Source organism: Motacilla alba, chromosome 5 (assembly GCF_015832195.1).
Source record: "Motacilla alba alba isolate MOTALB_02 chromosome 5, Motacilla_alba_V1.0_pri, whole genome shotgun sequence".
In the NCBI taxonomy this organism is placed as follows: domain Eukaryota; kingdom Metazoa; phylum Chordata; class Aves; order Passeriformes; family Motacillidae; genus Motacilla; species Motacilla alba.
In genome coordinates this window covers 57,617,928-57,640,309 of record NC_052020.1, presented here as the reverse complement: position 1 = coordinate 57,640,309, position 22,382 = coordinate 57,617,928, and the positions used below count along the sequence as shown (strand labels likewise).

At 38.7% G+C, this 22,382-nt stretch overlaps 1 protein-coding gene across 3 annotated transcripts in view; it reads left to right on the top strand.

Annotated features, from left to right (window-relative positions):
- The window catches only part of ARID4A (AT-rich interaction domain 4A), a 48,440-nt gene that overhangs the window by 12,658 nt on the left and 13,400 nt on the right, over positions 1–22,382 (top strand). For all 3 annotated transcript variants that reach the window (XM_038136868.1, XM_038136865.1, XM_038136866.1), the window contains 10 exons: positions 2,286–2,365; positions 2,468–2,562; positions 3,113–3,245; positions 4,636–4,715; positions 6,377–6,453; positions 7,919–8,085; positions 17,674–17,746; positions 20,005–20,099; positions 20,419–20,516; positions 21,896–22,124. In XM_038136868.1, coding sequence (XP_037992796.1) covers positions 2,286–2,365; positions 2,468–2,562; positions 3,113–3,245; positions 4,636–4,715; positions 6,377–6,453; positions 7,919–8,085; positions 17,674–17,746; positions 20,005–20,099; positions 20,419–20,516; positions 21,896–22,124 — 1,127 coding nt within the window. The remainder of the gene's footprint in view (positions 1–2,285; positions 2,366–2,467; positions 2,563–3,112; positions 3,246–4,635; positions 4,716–6,376; positions 6,454–7,918; positions 8,086–17,673; positions 17,747–20,004; positions 20,100–20,418; positions 20,517–21,895; positions 22,125–22,382) is intronic.

The window sequence follows — 22,382 nt, the reverse complement described above, 5'->3', positions numbered from 1 at the left end:
GTAAAGCTTCCTTATAAAACACAGCATTTTGGATTTTTGCTTTTGAAGAATTTGGAGTTGTAGCAATAACCTGTTGAAGGAATGAAGTAATTGATACATATTTAACATTAATTTAAAAGTTTTTAGTTTGATTGTTAGTTGTAGACATTTTAGCTAGAGTTAAACAACCTTGCTTCTGGATGTGATTAAAAAGAGGAATGAATTTGCAGCTTAGAGTGTATTAAGTTCTTCTGACACGACTGTTATCACAGCTTCAAAATATCTCGTAGCCAAAAACTGTGCCATCTGCCTTAGTGCTTATATTTGCAGAATCCTTAATATTTGATACTGTGCCTTGGACAGACATTCCCTTAAATCCTCTAGGACTGGCATTAAAGAGTCACTCACAGGGCGACATGAATAGGAGCAGTACTTTGGTGTAGCAGATTTTTCTGAAGAGTGAGATGGAAACCACAAGGCCTGTTTAGTTTATTTTTAAAGGTGCTGAATTTATCAGTGTGATTTTCTGGTTGCCCTTTCAGTAAGGCACAGTCGAGTGTTTTCCCTAGAGGAGAAGCAAGTTTGAAGTAGCTACAATTACGAAACACTTCAAGCATCATGATTAATTGGAGAGACTCCTTACTTGGCTCCACCTTAGTAACTCAAATAATTGATATTTTTGTATGACAAATGGTGCTATCCTTTCTCTATTGAAACTTATTGAAGTGATCACTTATGTAGATAAGGAAATATTTCTGTTTATGCTGTTCTTTTACACTTTGTTGTTCTGCAAGGATGTTTTTCTCCAAGTTCTGTAGCCACGCTGGCAGTTGCAGATGCTTTGTACATGTCCACGGCATAAATTGTTACTCTTGATTTTCATGATTTCCTTATGTGTCTTAATTTAAGTGTATTTTACTAAGGGTATTTTACTTAACCTTCAGTATTTACAACATTTAATCTTTTTAGGATGAAAAACCTGGTATATGTTATCTGATTTATGAACAGTTCATATGCTTTATCCCTCTACTGGACTAGCTTTCAATAAAGAGATAATAAATAGAGAGCGTTTTGGAGATAATAAATAAGAAGAAGCAGTTTAGTTCTGTTGTCAAGTATTAGCTTCTGTTTGCTTTTTTTCAATCAAGTTACTAGTTGCCAGTCACCAGCCATTTGTCCCCTAAAATGATTCTTCTTGAATCATTTTAGCAGTTTGAGATTTTTGGAGAGGGACAAGTTAATTGTGTGCAAGTGTTCTAAGCCATTAAGATAATTCAGTAGTGGAGCATATGGAGCATACCACAGCAGTATTTACTCTGAATATGGAGGAACCTTAAAGCTTATCTTATCCAGCTTAATTAATTTTATAAGTATGCCAAAATTACCATACTGCTATGCACAGCACTTGAAACTTTCTTTCTCTAGTGTACAAAGCCTGTTTCAAGTAGTTTAAATATAGAGAAGTGTAGTGTTCTGCACTTTGACCCCATACAAATAAACTTGTACCTTGCAGGGATTCCAGCCTGCAGCCACCTGGGCTCTGCTCTTTGCTGTCAGGGGGAATTGGTAACTTTGATTTTCTTCTCTTCAAGGAAATTTTCCTGAAGAAAATTTCAGTTTATCTAAGCTGAAGAATAGATCTTTCTCAGGCAAAGCTCGCAGTAGCCTCATAGTGTCCTAGCCTTCTTCTGCTGTGAATTGATGGAAATGGATGGAACTTCCTGTCCATGAGATGTAACGCAACAGGATGTGTACTAAATATTCCTTATGAAGTGTCACACCTGGAACTGCAGGTTTCCAGTATCTTGATCTGTTCGTAAGATGGCATTGATAGCGTAGCAGAAACTTGTTTTTCTTTCCATTGATCTTTTTGTGGGATTGCTCGTAGCTAGAGGAGAAGTAAAAGGTACCATATTTATGAAATGATGATAAGTAAGGAAGAAATGTATAGGGTGGGAAAAAAAATCCACAAAACCAAACAAACCCCAGAGATTGCTAGATAATAGTAACTGGTGTGCAGCCAGGCCTGTGGTTTGAAATGTGCAGTTGTATTGATAAGAAGAATGTCTAAATTACACTCAGACTTGCATCCAAAGCCTTACTTTGGCTTTGAATCTCTATGTGAAAAATCTATTCCAAGACTGATTCCTGAATACTGACTTTCCTTTTGCTTCTAGACTAAAGAGTGAGTAAATTAGGCTTGAAAGTGATGTTTCAGAGAATGTTCTTGATTGTGGGATAAGCAGTAGACTTGGGATTGAGGTCTGATCAGCTTGTGCTGATGTGTTTTCTTGGCTTCACCCTAGTTTTTGATGACGGTGATGAAAGGACCTTGAGACGAACTTCATTATGCTTGAAGGGAGAAAGGCACTTTGCAGAAAGTGAGGTAAGACAGTGGTGGACATGGAATTAAAAATAAATAGTTAATTCATATTTTTTTTATAACAACATATTGCAAACCATTGTTGTTTCCCCCTTTTCCATGCAGACACTTGATCAGCTGCCACTAACCAATCCAGAGCACTTTGGAACTCCAGTTATTGGGAAGAAATCTAATAGAGGGAGAAGATCTTCTCTTCCTGTGTGAGTTTTGGGAGTGTTCTGCTTTTCCTTTGGTGTTCTTTGCTAAAACTGAAGCAGTCCCATTGAATAAATGCTCTGTCACCTGAATTTTGTGCACAGCTGATAGACATGGTCATATGCTGGCAATACTGTGAAATTGAAGGGTTTTTTTCTTGTAGTATCCTTAAGAACATTTGTGCTTCTTTCATCTAATAGGAAATGTAGGATTTTTTTTAACCTTCCTTGTACTGAACACAGTTAAAAAAAAAAGGTACTTCTAAATTTTTGGGTAGAGAACATTTTTCTCTGTTTCGTGTCTGTGCAAAATCAAAACCTGAGTCATGTCTCCAATGTAAAATATTGCTACTTGGAAAGAATTCCTGTAAAATTCCTCTTACTGAGTAAGTGCACTTAATATTTAAGTGTATTTCAAGCAATTTCAGCTCTTAAAATTATAACTTGTTTTTGAAGCTTTGCAAAATAGGAAGAAAAATCTTGTCGTAAGCTATTTTTGGTTTTCAAGTAATAACTTCAGACAAACTTTAAAATATTATACCTTTTGATAATTCAGTACTGAAGATGAAAAGGAAGAAGAAAGTAGTGAAGAAGAGGATGAAGATAAGAGGCGCCTCAACGATGAATTGCTTGGCAAGGTTGTGAGTGTGACTTGTAATTCAGAGAAAGCAGACTGGTACCCAGCTTTGGTGAGTTCCTTTTGCAGCAAAGCTGTGAATGTAGTCAGGCTAAGCTCTACTCCTATGTTGGCTAAAAATACAAGTGTTTTGCAGTATCTCTGAAGAGTAGGAAAGCAGAGATTAACATTTATGTGTAATTTATGTTTCATGGCATTAAAGTGTTTTAGAACTGCATACAAAATCATCAGTGTGTAATGATACTTTTCTTCTAAAAATAAAGTATGTTAGGACTTGCACTCCCAGGCAATTTAAGAGGATCTAGATTTATGAATTTTAATTGTAGTGGGATTTGAATTTTTTTAAAATTTAATTGTCTTTTTCCCTAGACTTTTCAATTTTATAAAATACTGATTTCTTTTATGCTTGCTTTTGTACCAATGGTCAGTTACTCTGGGAGCAGATGTTGGTGCTTATTTTTATTTGACTGTCAATAAACGATACAGCTCTTCACTGCCACTGCTGATTATAAATATACATTAAATAAATCCAAGTTCAAGTAGAGCTGTGTTGTAAAGGCAGAGACTTTGCACCTTATTGATACACACAATAATATTTACATGTGCATATTAAAAGTTGCTTTCTGTAGAAAACTTTTTGGTATTTTCAGACATGGTGTAATGTAGGGTGTACAGTTGACATTGCCTTATCCACCTGTATGTACCTCAATTTAAAAAGTGCTATTGTGCATGTTCTGGTTGTAGCTCCTTTTAGTAATGACAGATTTTTATTTAATATGGTTCTGAACTAGTGGGTTAAGTACTTGGAGGTCATATATTTGCATTTAACATTTTCTGCTTGTATATGTTCTAGAGCAAAATATAAACTTGTGATGTTTGTGGTAATACAAATACTGAAAATGTATTTTTATCACTTGCTTTAGACCTAGAGATGATACTGCTGTGGAAGGATGTGGTAGATTTCACAGTGGTTTATATTATCCACACCTCAATAAACAAAACAAACCAAAAAACCAACTTAAGTCTCAGTTTAAATGCCAAAAATCAGAAGCTAGTATAAAAGAAGTGGGTTTGTGACTTTTTTAATAGATGCTTTTAAAAAACTGTGTGAACAAGAACTAAAACAGCAGAGGGAATGAACAGGGTCCTGTGATGTGACCTCAGCAGATTAGTTTCCAAATGAAATTCTAGACTTCTTTTGGCTTGTACATAACAAGTCAATAGTTTGGGGTAAATTGCTTCTTGAAATTTATTGCTGTTGGCCTTAGTAGTATAAATGGAAGTAGGTTTGTTTACCTAATACTGGAAATATAATAGAAGAAACAGCAGATTTCCTGCAGTCTGTCTTTCTTTCCTCTCAAGGTCAGCTTTTTGTTTGTTTGATTTTTGGTTTGGTTTTGTTTGGTTTTTTTGATAAAGGAATGTTTTCTTTGACTCCTCAGGTTGTGTCACCGAGCTGCAATGACGACGTCACCGTGAAAAAGGACCAGTGTTTAGTTCGATCCTTTGCAGATTCCAAATTGTGAGTGCTGGCTCGCTTTGGTTAGATATCTGTGGGGGGAAACTCATCACTTAGTGCTCCTGAGGATGTTCTTTCTTCCAAAAGGAAAGGGTACAGTTTTCTGTAATGCTGGATGGACACATCTGGCATTCACAATCTATTTCCAGCTGACTCCTTCTGTGCTTCCTCACCCTTCTTTCCATTGTGTGTAACAACAAGAATTCATTGAATCCAGAAAGTTTCTGGTGCAACATCCTGTAAAAATGTCAACAACTTAAAGTGTAAACACCTGGATGTTTTTCCTTTTTTTTACGTAATTTCTGTCCTTTAAAGTGAGTTTTGGTTTAAATTATTTCCCTTACTGCCTTAAATGACCTTCTGGATGGGTGTCAGTTGTAGTAGTTTGGGTATCTGCTTCATTACCTCCAGGGCCCAGGTGTCCATAGCTGTTTAGATGCTTCATAAGGGTTTCATCTACTTTTTTTTTTTTTTTTTTAAATAGGAAAGATAATTCCTTCAAAAAGAAAGAAAAGTCCTGTTAGTCCATCCTCCAGTCGAAAGGGGAGAGGGAGGAGAGAGAGACAGAGATGTGTCTTACATAGTGAATAATGTATTCATGAGAGTATGAAAACTGCTTTTGGGTTTTTTTAAAGGCTTTATTTCTCTTTGTTGTTATTGCATTGCATCTGTGATAACACATTGTAACTGAAAACTTCCTTGCCAAAGGCCACCTGTCACCCTCTTTTTTCCAAGTGAGCAGTTTTTGATTTTTGATAGCCATGATTTTGGATTTTGAGTAGGTCATTTCAGTTGATGACTGAAATGTATTTCAAGTACCTGAAGACTTGGTTCATTTTGGCCTCTTCATATGAATATGTCATCAGCCTTCTGGATAAGCCTGGCTCTGTGCTGAAGGTTGAATGTTACTGGTAAAACATCTAGATCTGCTCTGTCTGATTTTTTTTTTCTCCCCTTAGCCTAATAGCTTTAACTTCAGGAAATGGCAGCCTCTGATTCGTGAAATTTTACTCCAGATTTTCTGAAATAATGAAAGGAAAAAAAAATGTGTTAGACTAACTCACTTGTAAGGCTCTCCCTGCATTTTGGTTAGGATTTCTCTTGCAACTCAGTGACTGGATATCCAGTATGACTTTGGAACAGAGCAACCTCCATATGTTTTGCTGTGAGAACACTTTTGTAATTTAAAAATTAAAATCAACTGTCTATCAATGCAAATCTGTGAGTTGGCTTCACTGTTGCTCTGTGCTAGTAAAAAGGCATTTTGAAAATAGAGGACTTGCTTCTGTCCTCTTAGCTAGCTCCTTATTTTGGAGAGCAGCTGTTGATTCTTGGGAATATTTTCAGTTCAGAATTATTTTTTTTTTGCCTGCGTGTTTAATCTTTGCAAATTAGTGCAGGTTAAGCAGTTAAAATAAATGACATTTACAAAGTTTTCTTAATTACTTGGGGATACTTTAATGCCTGGATTTCAAAGATTGGAAACTTACCCTGGGTAACTTACTCTTGTATTTGGACCATCCAATAGCAAGTGCCTTAGGCAGTTAGTTGTTAGCAAGGACCTTGCAAGTGAAGGATAACCTGAAAATTTTAGAAATTGCTGTTTTTCTAAATCAAATGCTTGCTTTTCTGTGATGTAATCACAAAACCTTATTCTTTTACAGTTACTCAATAGCAAGAAAAGACATTAAGGAGCTAGATCTTCAAAACTTACCAAAATCGGAGTCCTCTCCTAAAAAAGGTAATTTAGAATAAATTCTAGGTGTAAAATAAGTAATTTCATACAAAGGTTCTTTTAACATTTGCTGATAAATGACGTCCTGTTGATTTCTGATAATTGCTCTTGGATATTTTGTAAACAATTTAAAACGGGAGAAGTTAAAGAAACTTTGGATATAGCTTTGTCTAGTAGAAATCTTCTTTATTTGATTTTTATTTCATTATTTTGATCCAGTCCAAATTTGTGGAAAATGAATAGAATATTTTCAATGTAGTCTATTTGACAAGTCAGTGAGCAGTGGAATATATAGTTACCTCTCCTAATGCTAAAATTTTGTGCCATTGCTCAAAACACTCTGTTTACTTTAAAGATACCTGGACAGCAGGGTGTAAACTTCACAACAACAACAGTTGGTGATTAATATTTAATTTAAAAATATAATTACAGAATTGGATGGATGGATGAATGGATAGGTGACATGGATAGATGACATGGATACCAGAATCCATCAAAACATGTAAGGTGTTAAGGAGAAATGTTTAGATTGTATTTATGAAAAATTATGGTAAAAAATGCCACCCAACAAAAAAGAAATCCCCACTCAAGAACAGTATCTAGTTTGAGTAAAGGTGTGCAGCAGCTCCTTAACAAGTCAAGATTTAAAATGCTTCATATGAAAGGTTGAGGTGGTTTTGATTGATTTGACTAATATTACATGATTTCTCTTCTACTTTGTTCTTAATAGCTATTTCACAGTACAAAATCTTTAGAACAGCCAAAAAAAATAGCAGATGCCAGGTTTGAGATAAATTGAAGAAAGGGACTTTTTTTTCCTGTGCAGAACATAATTGGGTTGTGACATTCCTCGCTACAAGGGAATATTTTGGAACCAAAGGTACTAATGGTTTATGGTTTCAAAACAAAAGAAAAGATAGTTGAGACCAATGTCTGGAGGTTTTTCTGTCAGCAGTGTTAAAAACTGGTGCCTTTTCTTCTCTGGTAACACTGAACAGTTCATTGCAGTATGTTCTTCTTTTGGATGTTTTTCTGGCTCCTTTATTAAAGTCTTTTATTGTAACTGAGGGGCAGATTTTGGGGTTATCTGGGTTTGTTTTGCTTTGTTGTTTTCCACCCTTGGAGCACCTCTTAAAGGAAAAGAATTTGAGGTATTTCCATTCTACAAATGTAACTGTGCCTGTCCCATCTCTCCTTTGCTCACTAACATGTTTTCCCTCTGTTCCAATCATTAATGTCAAATCTCTTTGGGCAGTGCTCTTTTTTCTTTTCCTTTTCTTCTTTTTTTTTTTTTTAAATCTAAACCACGGTATTTTGGAAAGAGCCAAGTAAGCCATGGTGCTTGAACTGTGATGGATTCATTGCATTTAAGTTGGTGTTGTGATTTACAAGAAGGTGAAAAGGAAATAAAGAATGCTTTGTGGCTGGGAATGCTGCAGAGGAGGTAAAGCCAGGGCCCTTTCCTCTCTAGGGCTACAGGAGGCAACCACGTTTCTCAGCACCAAGGGTGTGCCTCGGAACTGGAAAATGGACATCAGTGAAATCCTGGAGTCCTCCAGCAGTGATGAGGAGGATGGAGCTGCTGCAGAAACTGATGAAGAGGAGCCAAAAAGAGAAGAGAAAACAGAAGAAGTAGCGGTGAGTCTGGACAATTTCAGCCTTTTTTTGACAATTTCAGTCATTTTTCAGGGATAATTTAATGACTTGCTTGCCTGGGAATCCTGCACTTTCCAACATACTATTGTCAGACTCAGCTCACTTCAGCATCTTCTCAGTCCTGCTCATTTTCTCTCTGCTACAGTTGTCTCTGTTGGGATTCATGAGCAGTGGCAAGTTGTCTCCTGATACCCATGTCAGAAACTAAATTCAAGGCAGAAAAGAGCAAAAGGTTCTGGGTCAGAAGAAAATGCAAAACCAAAACACTTATGTTCAGCCCAATAGTAGTAATTCCACCTTAAATAACAGTATCTTTGTATTTTTCTTCTGTAATTTCCTTTTGTGTTTTTCTTGGTATGTGTTAGAACTCTAGATACTAAGAATTTTAAACTTGCTATACTAAAAACCACAAACCCTCAGGAGAGCACTACATTTGACCTGAAGCCATGGAGAAAGCCTCCAGAATTAATTGATAACACTAAAATGATGAGTATAAAATTTAAATAAAAACTTTTTAATATCACAAAATAAAGACCTTAGAATTTAAAGTTTTAAAATATAGTTATATATATAAAATATATGTAGTAATATATATATGGTAATATATATAAATATATATTAAAATATATTGTAATATATAAACATATAATATATATAGTAATATATATAAAAATTTAAAAAGACAAGCTAATACTTCTTCATAAATTTAAATAATATTTTGGAAGTGAAGAAAAAGTCTGCATTGCAGACATCAAATAACTAATTATTCAACTAAAAAGAAAAATAATTTAAATATAATTTCTTAATTAATTAATTTAACCTTCAAAAACCTTATAAAATAATTAACCCTTTTGTAACTTATTAATAAAATGCTGTAGAACTCATGTGTATGTAGGTTATATAAAAGTAACTTGTTTCAGAAAACAGTAGTGTGATTTTAAAAAAAGAGACAAAAATTTCATTTCAAGCAAAAGCTGGAGATTGAAACTATGAGCTGATTCACAGGGCAATAAATGCTACTTAGGAGCAGTAGAGGACAGCCCTTCGTGCCTGTTAGGCTGCAAGTCATAGCATGATGTGGTGGATGGACTTTCTGTCTAACGTGCTGTGGCTTGTCCGGACTGGGAGAGGAATTCATGGAGAGCAGCCTGTGGAGAAGGGCTTGGGGGTTCTCGTGGATAAAAGGCTGGATACGAGCCAGCAACGAGCACTCGTGGTTCAGAAACCCAGACGTGTCCTGGGCTGTACAGAAAATGGCATTCTCCCCTTTCCTGTGCTCCCTGAGACCCCTCCGGGGCCCTGTGTGCAGCTCCAGGGTCCGCAGCACGGCAGGGACCTGCGGAGGCTGCTCCGGAGGAGGCCGTGAAGCTGCCGGGGGTGTTCACCTGGAGGAGGCTTGCGAGAGACCTGAGAGCCCCTTCCAGGGACTCCAGGAGAGCTGGAGAGGCACTTTGGACCAAGGGTATGAGGGACAGGACAAGGGGGAATGGCTTTAAACTGACTCGGAGATTTAGGTTAGGCATGAGGAAGGAATTCTTGGCTGTGAGGGTGGTGAGGCCCTGGCACAGGTTGCCCAGAGAAGCTGTGGCTGCTCCATCCCTGGAATTGTTCCAGGCCATGTTGGACAGGGCTTGGAGGAACCTGATCTGGTGGAGTGAGGAACCTCACTCCATCTTCCGGTGGAAGATATCCCCGTGCAGGGAGTTAGACCTGGATGCTCTTTAAGATCCCTTCCAACACAGATCATGGAATGTGCTTCCATGATTCTCATAACAACAGTTTTTTCTGCATTCGAGTATTTAAAGTGGCTCCTTTCCCATGACGTTAGCCGGTTTCCTCATGCCATCAGAGCTGCTGTTACAGAATTCTCTTCTATTTCTGCTCCCCGCTCGTAACCTGGATGTTGGATTTAGAAGCATGGGCGGAGGTGGGGGGCGGGGAGAGGAGGCACTGCGGGATTTATTTGTTTCCTCACCGCGCCGCTCTCACAATACACCCCAAAACCCCGAACCGCGAGCCCCCGGTGCGGCCTGTGTGTGTCGGCAGGAAGGTCAAAGGCCGCTTCCCTTTCCCCTCGCCTTCCCTTCCCTTCCCTCACGGAATGGCCGATGGCGCCTGGCGGCGGCCTCGGCGTTCCCCGGGCAACGGGAGCGGGCGCGGCGCAGGCGCGGGGAGCGGCCGCGGGAGCCGGGGCTGGCCGGGGGCTCGGAGATGGGCTGGCCCTTCCTCTGCCTTTCATCTAATGCCTCGCGTTCTCCTTAGTCTGACTAGTTCGTTTTATTAGTTTTTTGGGTTTTTTTTTCTTTTTTTTCTTTTTTTTTTTTAATTTTTTTTTCCGTGCGGAAGAGAATGTAAGTAATGCCGGTTAACCGCGGCCGCCGCGCGGGGAGAGAGAGAGAGAGAGAGAGAGCGAATATTTGGAAGTCAGGCTGAAAATATGTCCAGGCAGTGGGCAGATTAGATAGAAAGGAAGTAAAACCATTTTACGTTTGAAAGAATGCAGCTGCTAGGTAAGGATCGTGTGCTTGAATCTGTGATGTGAGCGTGGTGCTTGGGGATGGGGGTTTGACTTGGGTTTCTGATCTGGGAACTGTCTGGTGGAGCTTTGCAGCCCGGGGAGATCTTTCCAGGTAAAAATAAATTAAAAAAAAAAAAAAGACAATACAAATCTGTTTTTAGATGGGAATTTTATGCTCGGATATCAGTGTCTTGGAAAATGGAGTAGATGTCTGTGTAAGAATAATGGTGTGATAAGATAAATCTGAGATGAATGTGTGCAGAAATGTAAAATCCTCTGGGTTTTTCCCCTCTGTTTGCAGTGAAAAAGACTGAATAGGCCACATTTTGCAGGGTGTGAACTGTTGCAGGCTGTATTGCTCTGTCTGTATTAACATTGGTTAAAATTTCAGAGTATCAGTCACTGAAAATCAAGGATTGCTGTACTAGTTTTCTAGTATCCATTTTTATTATCATTTTCCAAGCCTATTGCATAAAATGCTGTGTGTTTCAAACAAAGAAGGGGGAGGGGGAAGCTTGGTGATTTAAAAAAAAAATAAAAAGGCATTCCTGTAAAAGAAATAGAGATTATTTTTAAAGGATTTTAATGTAAAATAGTGAAGCAAAGGATTCCAGACAGGTGGATGTGCTGATAGGAGAAGCTGTGGAATCCATTATTTTCAGGTGACAAGTAGGAATGTAAGGTGAGCATCTTCATGCTGAAGCTGTGTAGCAGAGGGTAGATATGAATCTTTTTAGATAATGTCAGAGCAGAACTGACATGATGGCCCATTAAGTCAAATTCCTGGTAAAATACATATTTTTAATTGTGGGCCGTGCTAGATATTGCAACAGACAACATTTAGGGAATTTAAGGAATTTCTGGGGTTTTTTTCCCCTAGAAAGGCAGTAATACTAGCTGCAGAGAGATTAGACAAGTGAGTGATTTGGGTTTTTTTGCCTGTATTAGAATACAGATGTTGAATTACTGAAATTATACATTTTATAGAGTGCTTCCTTTTATTAATCAAGGTCAAAAATTGCTTCTGTCCATCATCTCCCAGAATATTCTCAGTGGGCATTTTGTTTTAGAACTGTAATTGGTTATATTGTTAAAGATGGGAGTGAGATTATTAAAAATACCTTTTTATTTCCCCCCGTTCCCATCTTTTGCTATGCACAGCAGCTTTGCTGACAAGGCCTGTCCAGCTGCTGCCCAGCCATGATAGGCCATCATTAAATAATCAAATGGACACAGACCTACTTAATATATAATCACAGGATAAAGTCAGTGAGAAAAGTCTAATTCTGGAATGGAAAGGATCCTATTTTTCTGAAGTAGGATCTTTTATGATGATAATGGAGCAGAGATCTGCTGTAGCTGGTGACATTAGATCCTGCCATTTTTCCAGTAGCTGGCTTAAAAATCTGCAACTTTATTTTGACAGAAACTATCTTTCTAAGTGTGTTGCCTTTGGTGACATCTTTAAGAGGTGGTAGAATTGGTACCACCAGGTTTCCAGGCTTTACATGGCTTTTGTAAGCTAAAGAGGGGGAACAAACACAGGGTTGGTTTGGTGCTCCTCCTCCTCACCCGTGGTGAGTGACTTGTGTGGTCCAGAGTTGACTGGCAAGGAGGACAATGTGGAAATTGCTTGTCATGGACTCTAACAGGGATTGCATTACACAGAGCTACTCAGCATGTTCAAATTGCTGAAATTTTGGTGATACATGGTGCAACTCAGGATTATTTTCCATTAGCAATTAAGAATTTATTAACACATTTCATTAAAATTGAAAAAAATCCACAAGTATTATAAAAATTAATTCTGTATTGAACAAAAATTAAAAGAATCATTCAATTAATTTGAATCCAGATAAAAACCTGAATATTGCTTTTGCTTCTTACCCATTTTTCAACATGTCAGAGGAAGATAGTCAACTGTGTTTGGAGGGTACATTTGGCAGTCTATGCACTGCAGCTAAAAGGAAAGAGAAAATCTTAACTCCAGTGTCTCCATATAGAAACAAAAGCTTTTGGAATATTGAACATTACCTGATTTTTATTCAAAACAGCTTGTATCTACTAGTGTATTTGCTTGTCTTGAAGTTGTTCTGTCAGGGAAGGAGAATCTGATCTAAACATAAAGTAGTGAAGCAAAGGATTCGAGGCAGGTAAATGTGCTGGTAGGAGAAGCTGTGGAATCCACAGTGATCCATCACATTTGATTCTCAAGCTTAAATATTGAAATACTCCTGTTTTACAGGGGGATGTGTAAGCAATATTTGGGTTTGGCTCTGTCTCCCTGCGAGCCATTCTGATTCCATGAGAATGAAGATCTTAATGTGCAGTTATTTCAAACATCTTCACTTGCACGTTCTCAACAGATACATTCACTGGAGACCAGAGTAAAGGCAAGGAATTTTGTCAGAAGAAAATTCCAGGTCTCCGTGGCTCATTGAGGGAAGAATTGTGGCACCTCCAGGTGTTTGCTAAGAGGGATTTTCTTCAGGGCTTGTTTCTGACAGTCACCTGGAGGATGTGTGTGTAGCATGTTTAATGGGGTGCATTCATTTAACCTTTTTAAGGTTCTTGCATCACAACGGCATCAAAAAAATCAGTCACAGTTGCTTTACATTGTTGAAAAGGGAAGATGCCAGAGGCATTTTCCAATGTTCCCATTCTGCAAATAAGCAAGGATTTCAGTTCTCATGATAAGTTATTTCCATATATTTTATTAGCATTAAGTCCATAAAGGAAGGATGAGAAATCCATGATACGTTTTAGGAGGTTTGAAATTCCTACAAATAATCAGTAGTCGACTATTAAAATATTTACATTTTGCTTCAAAATAATTCTTGTTCCCTGTGTAGGCTTTGCTCTGAGTAACTGTGGGAGATCACATAAAATCATACCCGAATTGCCATGTCTCTTGCAACCTATTTGTATTTTAAAATAACATTGAAATAGCTGACTCTGAAAGTTCAATACAGGAAAGAGTCATTTCAAAGTTAATGAAGGGTGATATCCAGAAAGAAGTGGTTTATTAGATACTAAGAAAAAATTATTTCCTGTGGGGATGGTGTGGCCCTGGTACAGGATGCCCAGAGAAGCTGGGACTGCCCCATCCCAAGGCCAGGTTGGATGAGGCTTGGAGCACCCTGGTCTAGTGGAAGGTGTCCCTGCCCATGGCAGGAGGTGGAACAAGATGGTTTTTTAGGTCCCTTCCAATCCAAACCATTCTAAGATTCTGTGATTTATATATATATATATATATATATATATATATATAAACCCCCCCAGGCAGCTGTGATGTGTAATGCACAGACTAGCCTTTAAAAATAGCTAAACATTGATTAGCTAATCCTCCTTCTCATGCATGTGTGCATTTGTAGGAGTTCTGGCTACTGTGAAGCACAGCCTGCATCATGCCATGCACAAATGTTCTTTAAAGACTTCCTTGCTCACAGTTTTATGCAAAGAGGCATTCTCAGAATGTCACTCCCAGGAGAAGTTGCAAACTGAGGCACAGTTCTGGAGTGAGTCATTGTTGGTTTGTGGAATTTCTGGTTTCTTGTTGGTACAAATTAACATTTTAAGACCATGCTCATCTCCACGTGGTTTAAAGCTGTTAACTTGTTGCAATCAGTTTAATTCTTGTCATTTCCTTAATTAGTTTTCAAGCTTGGCGTTAGAAAGCAAATGTGCAAGTGATGAAATCTCATTGAACCACTGTGAAGCAACAAAATTACATTTACTGTAATTCTGGCAGCTTGGCTTGATCATCTCTTCCTCTGAACTCCAAATCCTGTGTATGCTGCTCTTCCTCTTCACCTGCTTTTCTTTCACAGAAGCATTTATGGTCTTGTCAGTCTATTTATAACATAAAAGAAAGATCTGTCCCTGGTAGCTCCACCTCGGATTGCCTGAGTTCAGGGTGTACGTGCTTGGAGGTAGAGATTCATTCTTTCTTTTGTAGAAGGAACTATTTCATCCTTTGTGCTCCCACTCAGCTCTGAAGGTTGGCACCCACAGAAGCTTTAACATCTTTCTGCAGAGTAAATGATGAGTCAGGACAACAGAGCCACGTTCTTGTTGAAGATCATGCTAAGGACAGAGGCAAAGCTCATGGTGAATCAGGTGGCTCGAAACCGAACGAAGCAAAAGCAGTTACAAGTGTTCTACACATCTCTGTGTGCTTCATGTTGCTGGTGCTTACCAGATAGTTTTAGAAAATACATGAATGCTGATAACGTTGTTTGGAAGACCATAAGAAAAGGAGTTGGCAACATCTCCATTATACAAAGATAAAAAGATAATGTTCATGGTCAATTTTATTGTTTTGTTGTTTCTGGTGTTCCCTAACAGATGTGGCCTGCTTGTCAGAAAGGAGGAAAAAAATCTCAAACCCATAAAATTTCAATCTTTAAATTAGAAAAGGGGTGTCTTAGAGATTTTTTATTTATTTTCATTTAAATGAAATTCAGCCTCTCATCCTGGAACTAAAAAGTTTTTCTCATGTTGCATTTAGCTGTGGGTATTGGATGAGCTGCAAAAAGGTCTCAGTTTTGAACTCTTGCAGCTTAAAATTTTCATGTTGTTTTGCCTCTCACTTGGACTTACGTTTGGCTATAGTCTCCCCCTTTTTGCAACATCTGTATAGGAAAAAAATGCAATGGAGAGACAGAACTCTCTTCAGTAACTGGTTTTAAACAATTAGCACTGTGAAGTTACTTATGCCCAGTCTAAAATGGGCACAAATGTCTGGATAGTAGCAGTGAGTTTTGGAGAGCAGCACTGTCATCCTGGATCCTGCTGGGAATTTCAGCTCTCCATTTGCTTTCTGATGGTGATCACAGGTTGTGGCATCAACGTTTCTCAGGTGTTTCCTTGATTTGGGTGCAGATTACAGCAGCTTAGATGAACCCCCATGGCAGGGGGTTGGGAATTAAGGTCCATTCCACCAAACCCATTCTATAATTTCATGATGGTTGATATATTTATAGTAAAACTCTCTCAGAACAGCAGACACTCTTTAGAATTCTTTAATGTCCAGTTGCAAATAGATAACCCTGGTAAAAAAATGGCATCTTATCCTCATGTTGCAGTAAGCATATCCAGGAAGGGTCAGTCCTGCTCGTTTTGGCCAGAAGCAAAAGAACAGCTGATCCAAGATGTGCTCTGTGGTTGCAGTCACTCAGGGCTTACCCAAGTCACTTCTCAGAAGGATCTGATGCCTGTTCTGGCATCAGTACCAGGCACAGTTCAGACTCCTCTGTCAAGGGGCTCATACACCATCAACAGAGAGAAGCAGGTGCAGACTTTGGGATGTCTCACACAGGTGGATGCTTATTGCAGCCGGGTTTTATGCCCCCACCCTATAACACTTTTCATCTTCCCTTTTTGCTTTTCTTCAGCTGAAAGAACTCAGTCTCAGTGGAAGGGCTGAATTCTGGCTGTAAGATTGCTGTTTTAATGTGCATTCTGCTGTTCTGACCCACAGTTCTGGTTTGGCTTTGTGCCCACACAGAAGAAATGGCTTTAATTCAACTATTCAGAAGTATTTCTGGACGTTTACTGTTATTAGATGTATTTAGTTTGCACAGTTTGAGCAGTATTGCCTTCAGCCAGTAAACATTACAGTAGATGGTAGAAATTTCTCGATCTTGAAGTTATTTTGCAGTCTGGATGGAGAGAAGAAAGCTGTGGTTTCTATAGCAATACTTCGCTTGATAACCTGGAAGAGCATGCTAATTCTATAGATAACTGTTTCTCCTTATATAATCCCTGTGATGTGCTGAGCAAATGGTAACTGACGCTGTACGGTGATGTGATTACACATTTAATTTCCTCCAATTATTCCAGAAGAAAAATTAGTGAAGTAAGACACAGATATTGTCTCTGCCTGATTGTAGCTGAGCCCTGTTGGGTTTAGAAGCTCTGAATTCAGTGAAGCAGGCAGGGCTGGGATTCATTCTGATGCTGGGCAGATTGCTTGCTGGTTAGCAAGGCACTAACATGTACATCCCCATTTCCCTGCCTATCTCCTTGCCTTGAAGCTTAAAGTTTACAGAATGCAGAGATGACTGAAATCTAAATTGTTGTTCTGGTTTCCTTCTGGAACTGCTTGTCACTTTCCTGTTATTTTTAATAATGTAATGATAAGATTTTTTGACACGTACTGTACGTCTTTCCTTCAAGACAGCTGCAGCCTGCCTTGTGCAAACTGCCAGGCTGGCAGGAAGAAAGTGGCATGCAGAAAGCATTGCAGGGAAAAGGGTTTGGTTTTTTTTTTTTTGGTCTCTGCTAGAGTCTCAAAATTCCATAAAGATACGTAGACATTATTTCCTCTGCCTGTCCTTTCCACTCCCCCCAATAAATTGACTTTATTTTAAGTAATTTTCACTGGAATTAAAGGAGTATCTTTATTTCACGCTGTGGATTACTTGCCATAAATTTATCTCATAGTGTTTATCTCTTTGAGGCTTTGAGTTGTAAAGATGAAACTAAGGAATTTATAGTAATTATAAATTATAGAAGTGACTTTAAGGTGTTTCCAAATATAAGCTGAAATCAAGCATTGGAATGTAATTACAAAACAAATACTGTCTGGAGCATCTCCACCAGGTACTGTTGGAGAAAGAATTGATCTGCAACCTGAGCTAAAGCTGGGATAAGGAAAATGAGTTAAACGAAAATACCCCAAACAAACAGAAAGAACCTAACCAAAAAAAACCCTGGAATTCCTTTGAATTCTTTCAGTCTTGTAAATACCAGACCTCTCCTGTGTTAGGCAGGTATGCTGTGTGTATTAGAGTTTTCATTTTGAGGGTCACTCATTCATTCTGTCATGGACTGATGCTTTCCCTGACCCGCATTTTCTTCTTTTCCTCCTGAGGTACCACTTCAGTCTTTCTGAGTAAATTTTGTTTTCTGCATATTTCACCATTTCATGGGTTCAGGGCCAAATGGGAAGTGGTTTGGGTTTAGTTCTTGCTCTTAGGCTTTTGTACAAATAAATGGTTACTTTGCATGTTTGCTGTTTTCATTTATGACTGCATTTATTTCCACAGCCTGAGGAAGAGCTTGATCCTGAAGAGAGGGACAACTTCCTCCAACAGCTTTACAAGTTTATGGAAGACAGAGGTACCACTGAATTTTCTTCCTTGTTTTTATCTCCAGTCCGCTTCTTTAATGGCACTGTACTCAAAGGGAACTCAAATCCTCCCTGAGGTGTTTTGGTTTTGTTTTGCTTTCACAAAGCCTTTTCTATGTTCCAAACGCCTGTTGAATAAGCCCTTGGTTCATTTCTGGTTTTGACAGCCATGGCTGAGAGCTCTGCTGCTGTTAATCCCAGGCTGGCAGCTGTGGAGTCTGTCCATGGATGGTGAAATCCAACCAGCAGAGAATGGAGATATGCCATCCTCTAGTCTTGTGCCCAGATGGAGCAGTGATACCTGAAGACTTAAGAGATTCTATTTTATCCTGTAGCTAGAACAATAAAATAATGTATTTTAAACATCTGTCTTTACAGAAGTGAGACTTAATAAATTAGAATAGTTGAAGCCTTGGTTTCAGAGCAGTATCATGCTCTGCATAGGGAGCAGGATGTACCTGCTGACTTGGGAGAGCTGCTCTTGCATAAGTCATGTGCAGTTGTGATGAGACTGACATGAAAATGGAAGCTTTTATGCTCCTTTTAAAAAAATCTATATTCAAGCCTGCAGAATTTTGTCTTTTAGAGTATATTGGCCTGATAAATTTTACTCATGAAGCCACCATTTCAATCCTGTATTTCAAATACTGTTTTCATCCTGCAGTAGCCTTGGTGTGGGGGTGGATTATAGGTGTAACTACTGCCCTTTTCCCTTTTCTTGTCATCTTTCTTTTCTCTTGACGGCAGCTACCTGAATGATATTTCCATAGCAGCACAGAGTGCAGCAAATGTTGATGTATTTGAATTTGAAATGACCAGAGCTAAGGGTAAAACATGAAGTACTTGCAGAGTCTGAATATTTGCCCCTTTCTTTCTTTGAGGGTGGGAGGTTGTTAAAATTAATGGGGAAATCAAGCTGCCTTTGTAAAAGAGGGTCTGTGTGCCTTCTAAGGAGGTGTGTTCTAGACCACAGAATCATAAAAGAGCAATCCAAAAGCTGTTCAGTATTGCCAGTTCTTATCATAGGTTTAGAAATTGAGCATGTGTTACAGCAAAGTGTTCTGGAGCTCATCCAATATAATTTTGAAGGCCTCCTGTGTATATAACCAGTGTTTCTGGAGAATAAGCTGCCCTAGGGGAATAAAAGGCTAGGTTAGGGGGAAGAAAAGAAATCATTCTGCTGCTGGGCTAATCCAGAGTTTTCCTTTCATGTAGCCTGATTCTTCCCACTTTCCTGTTTTCTTGGTTTCTCATTCTCTTTCTTAAACACTCTCAGACTACAAAACCAGTAGGGATGTCAGGACCTTGTGAAGGCAGAAGAAGAAAGCATTTGTATGTTGAAGACTCAGTCCATGAAATATTCTTTAAGCCAGTATGTGGATTGAGCAATGTGCAGGACTTTTCAGGAGTGGGACTTTCCCCTTGCCTGTTTGCTTTTTATTTTCCTTCTCCATCCTTATAGCAAGATTTCTGTTCCCAGCAGATTTGTTCTACATTCTGTTCTCTCAGTATAAATGTTTTGATTCATGGAATCATGACAGTATTCCCAAAGTCCTATAAAATTATTTTAATGATTCCAAATATAATTGCATGAAGATGAGGGAAGATACAAAGCAGCAGGGAGGAGGTTTGGCATTCTTCCTTGCTGGGAGGATTATTGTCTACGTATGCAGCCACTTGCCCTAAGTCACTTTTGGTTTCTCCTTCTGCAGATAATTACTGTTCTTCATGTCACTGCCACTCAACTGCTCCGAGTTCCTTTTTTCCCCTGGAACTGTCCCAAATATTCATGTCCTGTCAGGTCCTTGTGCTTTTCCACATTCTGACAATTTGCCTGAGTGTCTCATCCAAGGTCTCTCCTTCTTCCTCGTTCCTTTCAGCCCACGGTGGTTTTAGTTAATCTCTTCACACGCTGCTCTATTCCAGCATTCCTCAGGTGTTCTCTGGAGCTTCCTGCAGCTCTGGCTGTCCTTCCTGCTCACCGGAGGAGCAGTGGGATGCAGCCAGGTGGATGGGGGCTGTTAATCAACCTGGGAGGCTGAAAAAGCACCCAGAGATAATGATGCATTCAAAACAGGGTGAAGCCTTAACTGGTCATTGGAAGTTACTGACTTGGGAACATACCTTAATCCATTAAATACAGATTTTAAAATGCAGACTACTATTTGTAATCAACTGTGTGCTAAAGGAATTGAAGAGGCACCTTGCTGTTCTTTGGGATAACTTGTTTCTGTTTTATTTTATTCAGGTACTCCTATCAATAAACCACCAGTTCTGGGCTACAAGGACCTTAACCTCTTCAAGCTTTTTAGGCTGGTTTATCAGCAGGGTGGGTGTGACAATGTAAGTGCTGGATGTTCCCTGAACTAAATATGTCTGTTCATTCATATCTATAAATGTTTGGCCAGGGAAGCTGTGGATGCCCCAACCCTGGAAGTGTTCAGGTCAGGTTGGACAGGGCTTGGAAGAACCTGGGATAGGGGGAGGTGTCCCTGCCCATGGTGGGAGGGTTGGAACTGGATGATTTTTAAGGTCCCTTCCGACCCAAACTGTTCAATGGTTATAAAAGACATTGGCTTTTAGCTCTGTTAGATATTATTCCTTAATGTTCTTATTTAACAAAACCTATAAACTTCCTTTTTTCTCCTTTTTTCCCCCAAAGATTGAGAGTGGTGCTGTATGGAAGCAAATTTATATGGACCTTGGCATTCCTATTTTGAATTCAGCTGCTTCCTACAACGTAAAAACTGCTTATAGAAAGTAAGTTCTTGTGTTGGATAGTGGTGAAAACACTTTTCCTTTCTTTATCCTAGTTGTAGCTTGTACAATATTCAAGAGGTTTTTGGTAGTTAGAGACAGCACTTGATATTCTTCAGTTAATGAACAGTTCGGAGCATTTTCCAGTGCTGATGTGGAGGACAGGAGGGAGCAGTCAGGGCTATAAATTCCTGTTGCTCCAGTGCATCAGAATTCTGCTCATTTTTTTACCAAGGAAAGTTCACTTTGCTCCTGTGCTGATGGCATTTCAGAGTAAACCAATGAAATTTAGAAAATAAGCTTTGGCAGATTCAGTTTTGCAAGTTAAGGTAATTAACAGTAACCAACTCCTTAATCTTTAGATCTTATATGCATTGAGGAGAATTTTATACCAGTTGCTTTAATTTCATGACAGGTGTTGGCTGAAAAAAGACATGTTCCAGATGTATATTTACATATAATCTTTGCAGAATTTGTAGAATAATGGCACTAGGGTTTAACTGCGTGCATTGCTGTGGTGAATGTGAGAGTTATTAAATAGTAAAATCATTACTTACATTGAACAAATGCATAAATCTTTTTTTTCTGACCCTCACTTTTCAGCTGTGTTGTAACTTTTGAATTGGAAACCTTTCAGGAATGACATTTTCCAAGCTCGTTTTCTAAATAAAAACTGTTTTTATTGTTTATCCTCCTGGAAGTTTGACAAGAAACAATTGGGCTTTTTGAGTAAAAGGGAAGAATGAGGTTCTCTTGACTCAAACCTAAGGAAATTTGGAAATAGGGATGACTAATGACTCACCTCATGTTAATGTCAATGAAGATGACAATATTGAGACTCTCTTCAGTGGGATTTGAACTGGGCACATGTTTAAGGTCTGTATTTTACAGAGAAGAGTGTTTATCCTGGAAAGAGCAATTGGTAAATGTGTACTGGGTTGCTGTTTCAGTGGAAATAATGATGATGTTGTTTGGACACATGAAAATGTGTTGTGACAGTGATAGTGTGTTGCAACTTGCATATTAATTCCTTGAGGAATAAGCTAATTCATACCTCTCTCATCTGTAAGTGGATTAGAGTGTGCACAGGCAGTTTCCAGAGAACAAGCTCATGCATGGCATTACTGTCATGAATTCTTAACAGGATGGGCATGAAGTTAAATATGTGGGAAGCACCTCTGAGTATTTTTCAGCATTCAACTTGAAATTGTTTAACTTCAAAATCTTCTCTGGCTTTTATATTTTTATTTGGGTTTCTTTGGTTTTTGTTGGGTTTTTTAATATTATTTTTCTGAAGTTACTGAGCAGGAAAATAGGTTTTATGTACTTCAATAAATGGAAAATAAACCATGGAATATAAATGGGACCTTCCTTGTCTGTAGGTATCTTTATGGTTTTGAAGAGTACTGCCGTTCTGCAAACATTCAGTTCAGGACCATCCATCACAATGAACCAAAAGTGGTAGAAGAGACACAGAAACACGTGGAACCAATGGAGGAAAGTGTGAAAGAGGAACAAAAAATGCCCCCAACAGAAGTTAAAAAAGAAGCAGAAGAAAATTATTCCAGCAGTGAAAGTGAGAAAGAAGAAATTGAACTAAGATCCCCAAGGGTGAGTGGTTTGAACTGATTTGTGTTTAGTCCTTAACAAAGCCCCTTTGTGTAGCGAACAGTTTCCATAGTGAGTTTTCCCTGTGGAGCAGCTGCACGTTGGAATTGTTGCACTGGCACAAGCGTGGAGTTCTGTGAGTGTTAACTGTTAATTGTGTTCTACCTGGACACAGGGTTTGATTATTCTTTCATGTTCCACACCATGCGTGGGATTTGCTCAGGCTCAGTCGGATGTGCTGTGGTTCAGGGATGGCTTGGA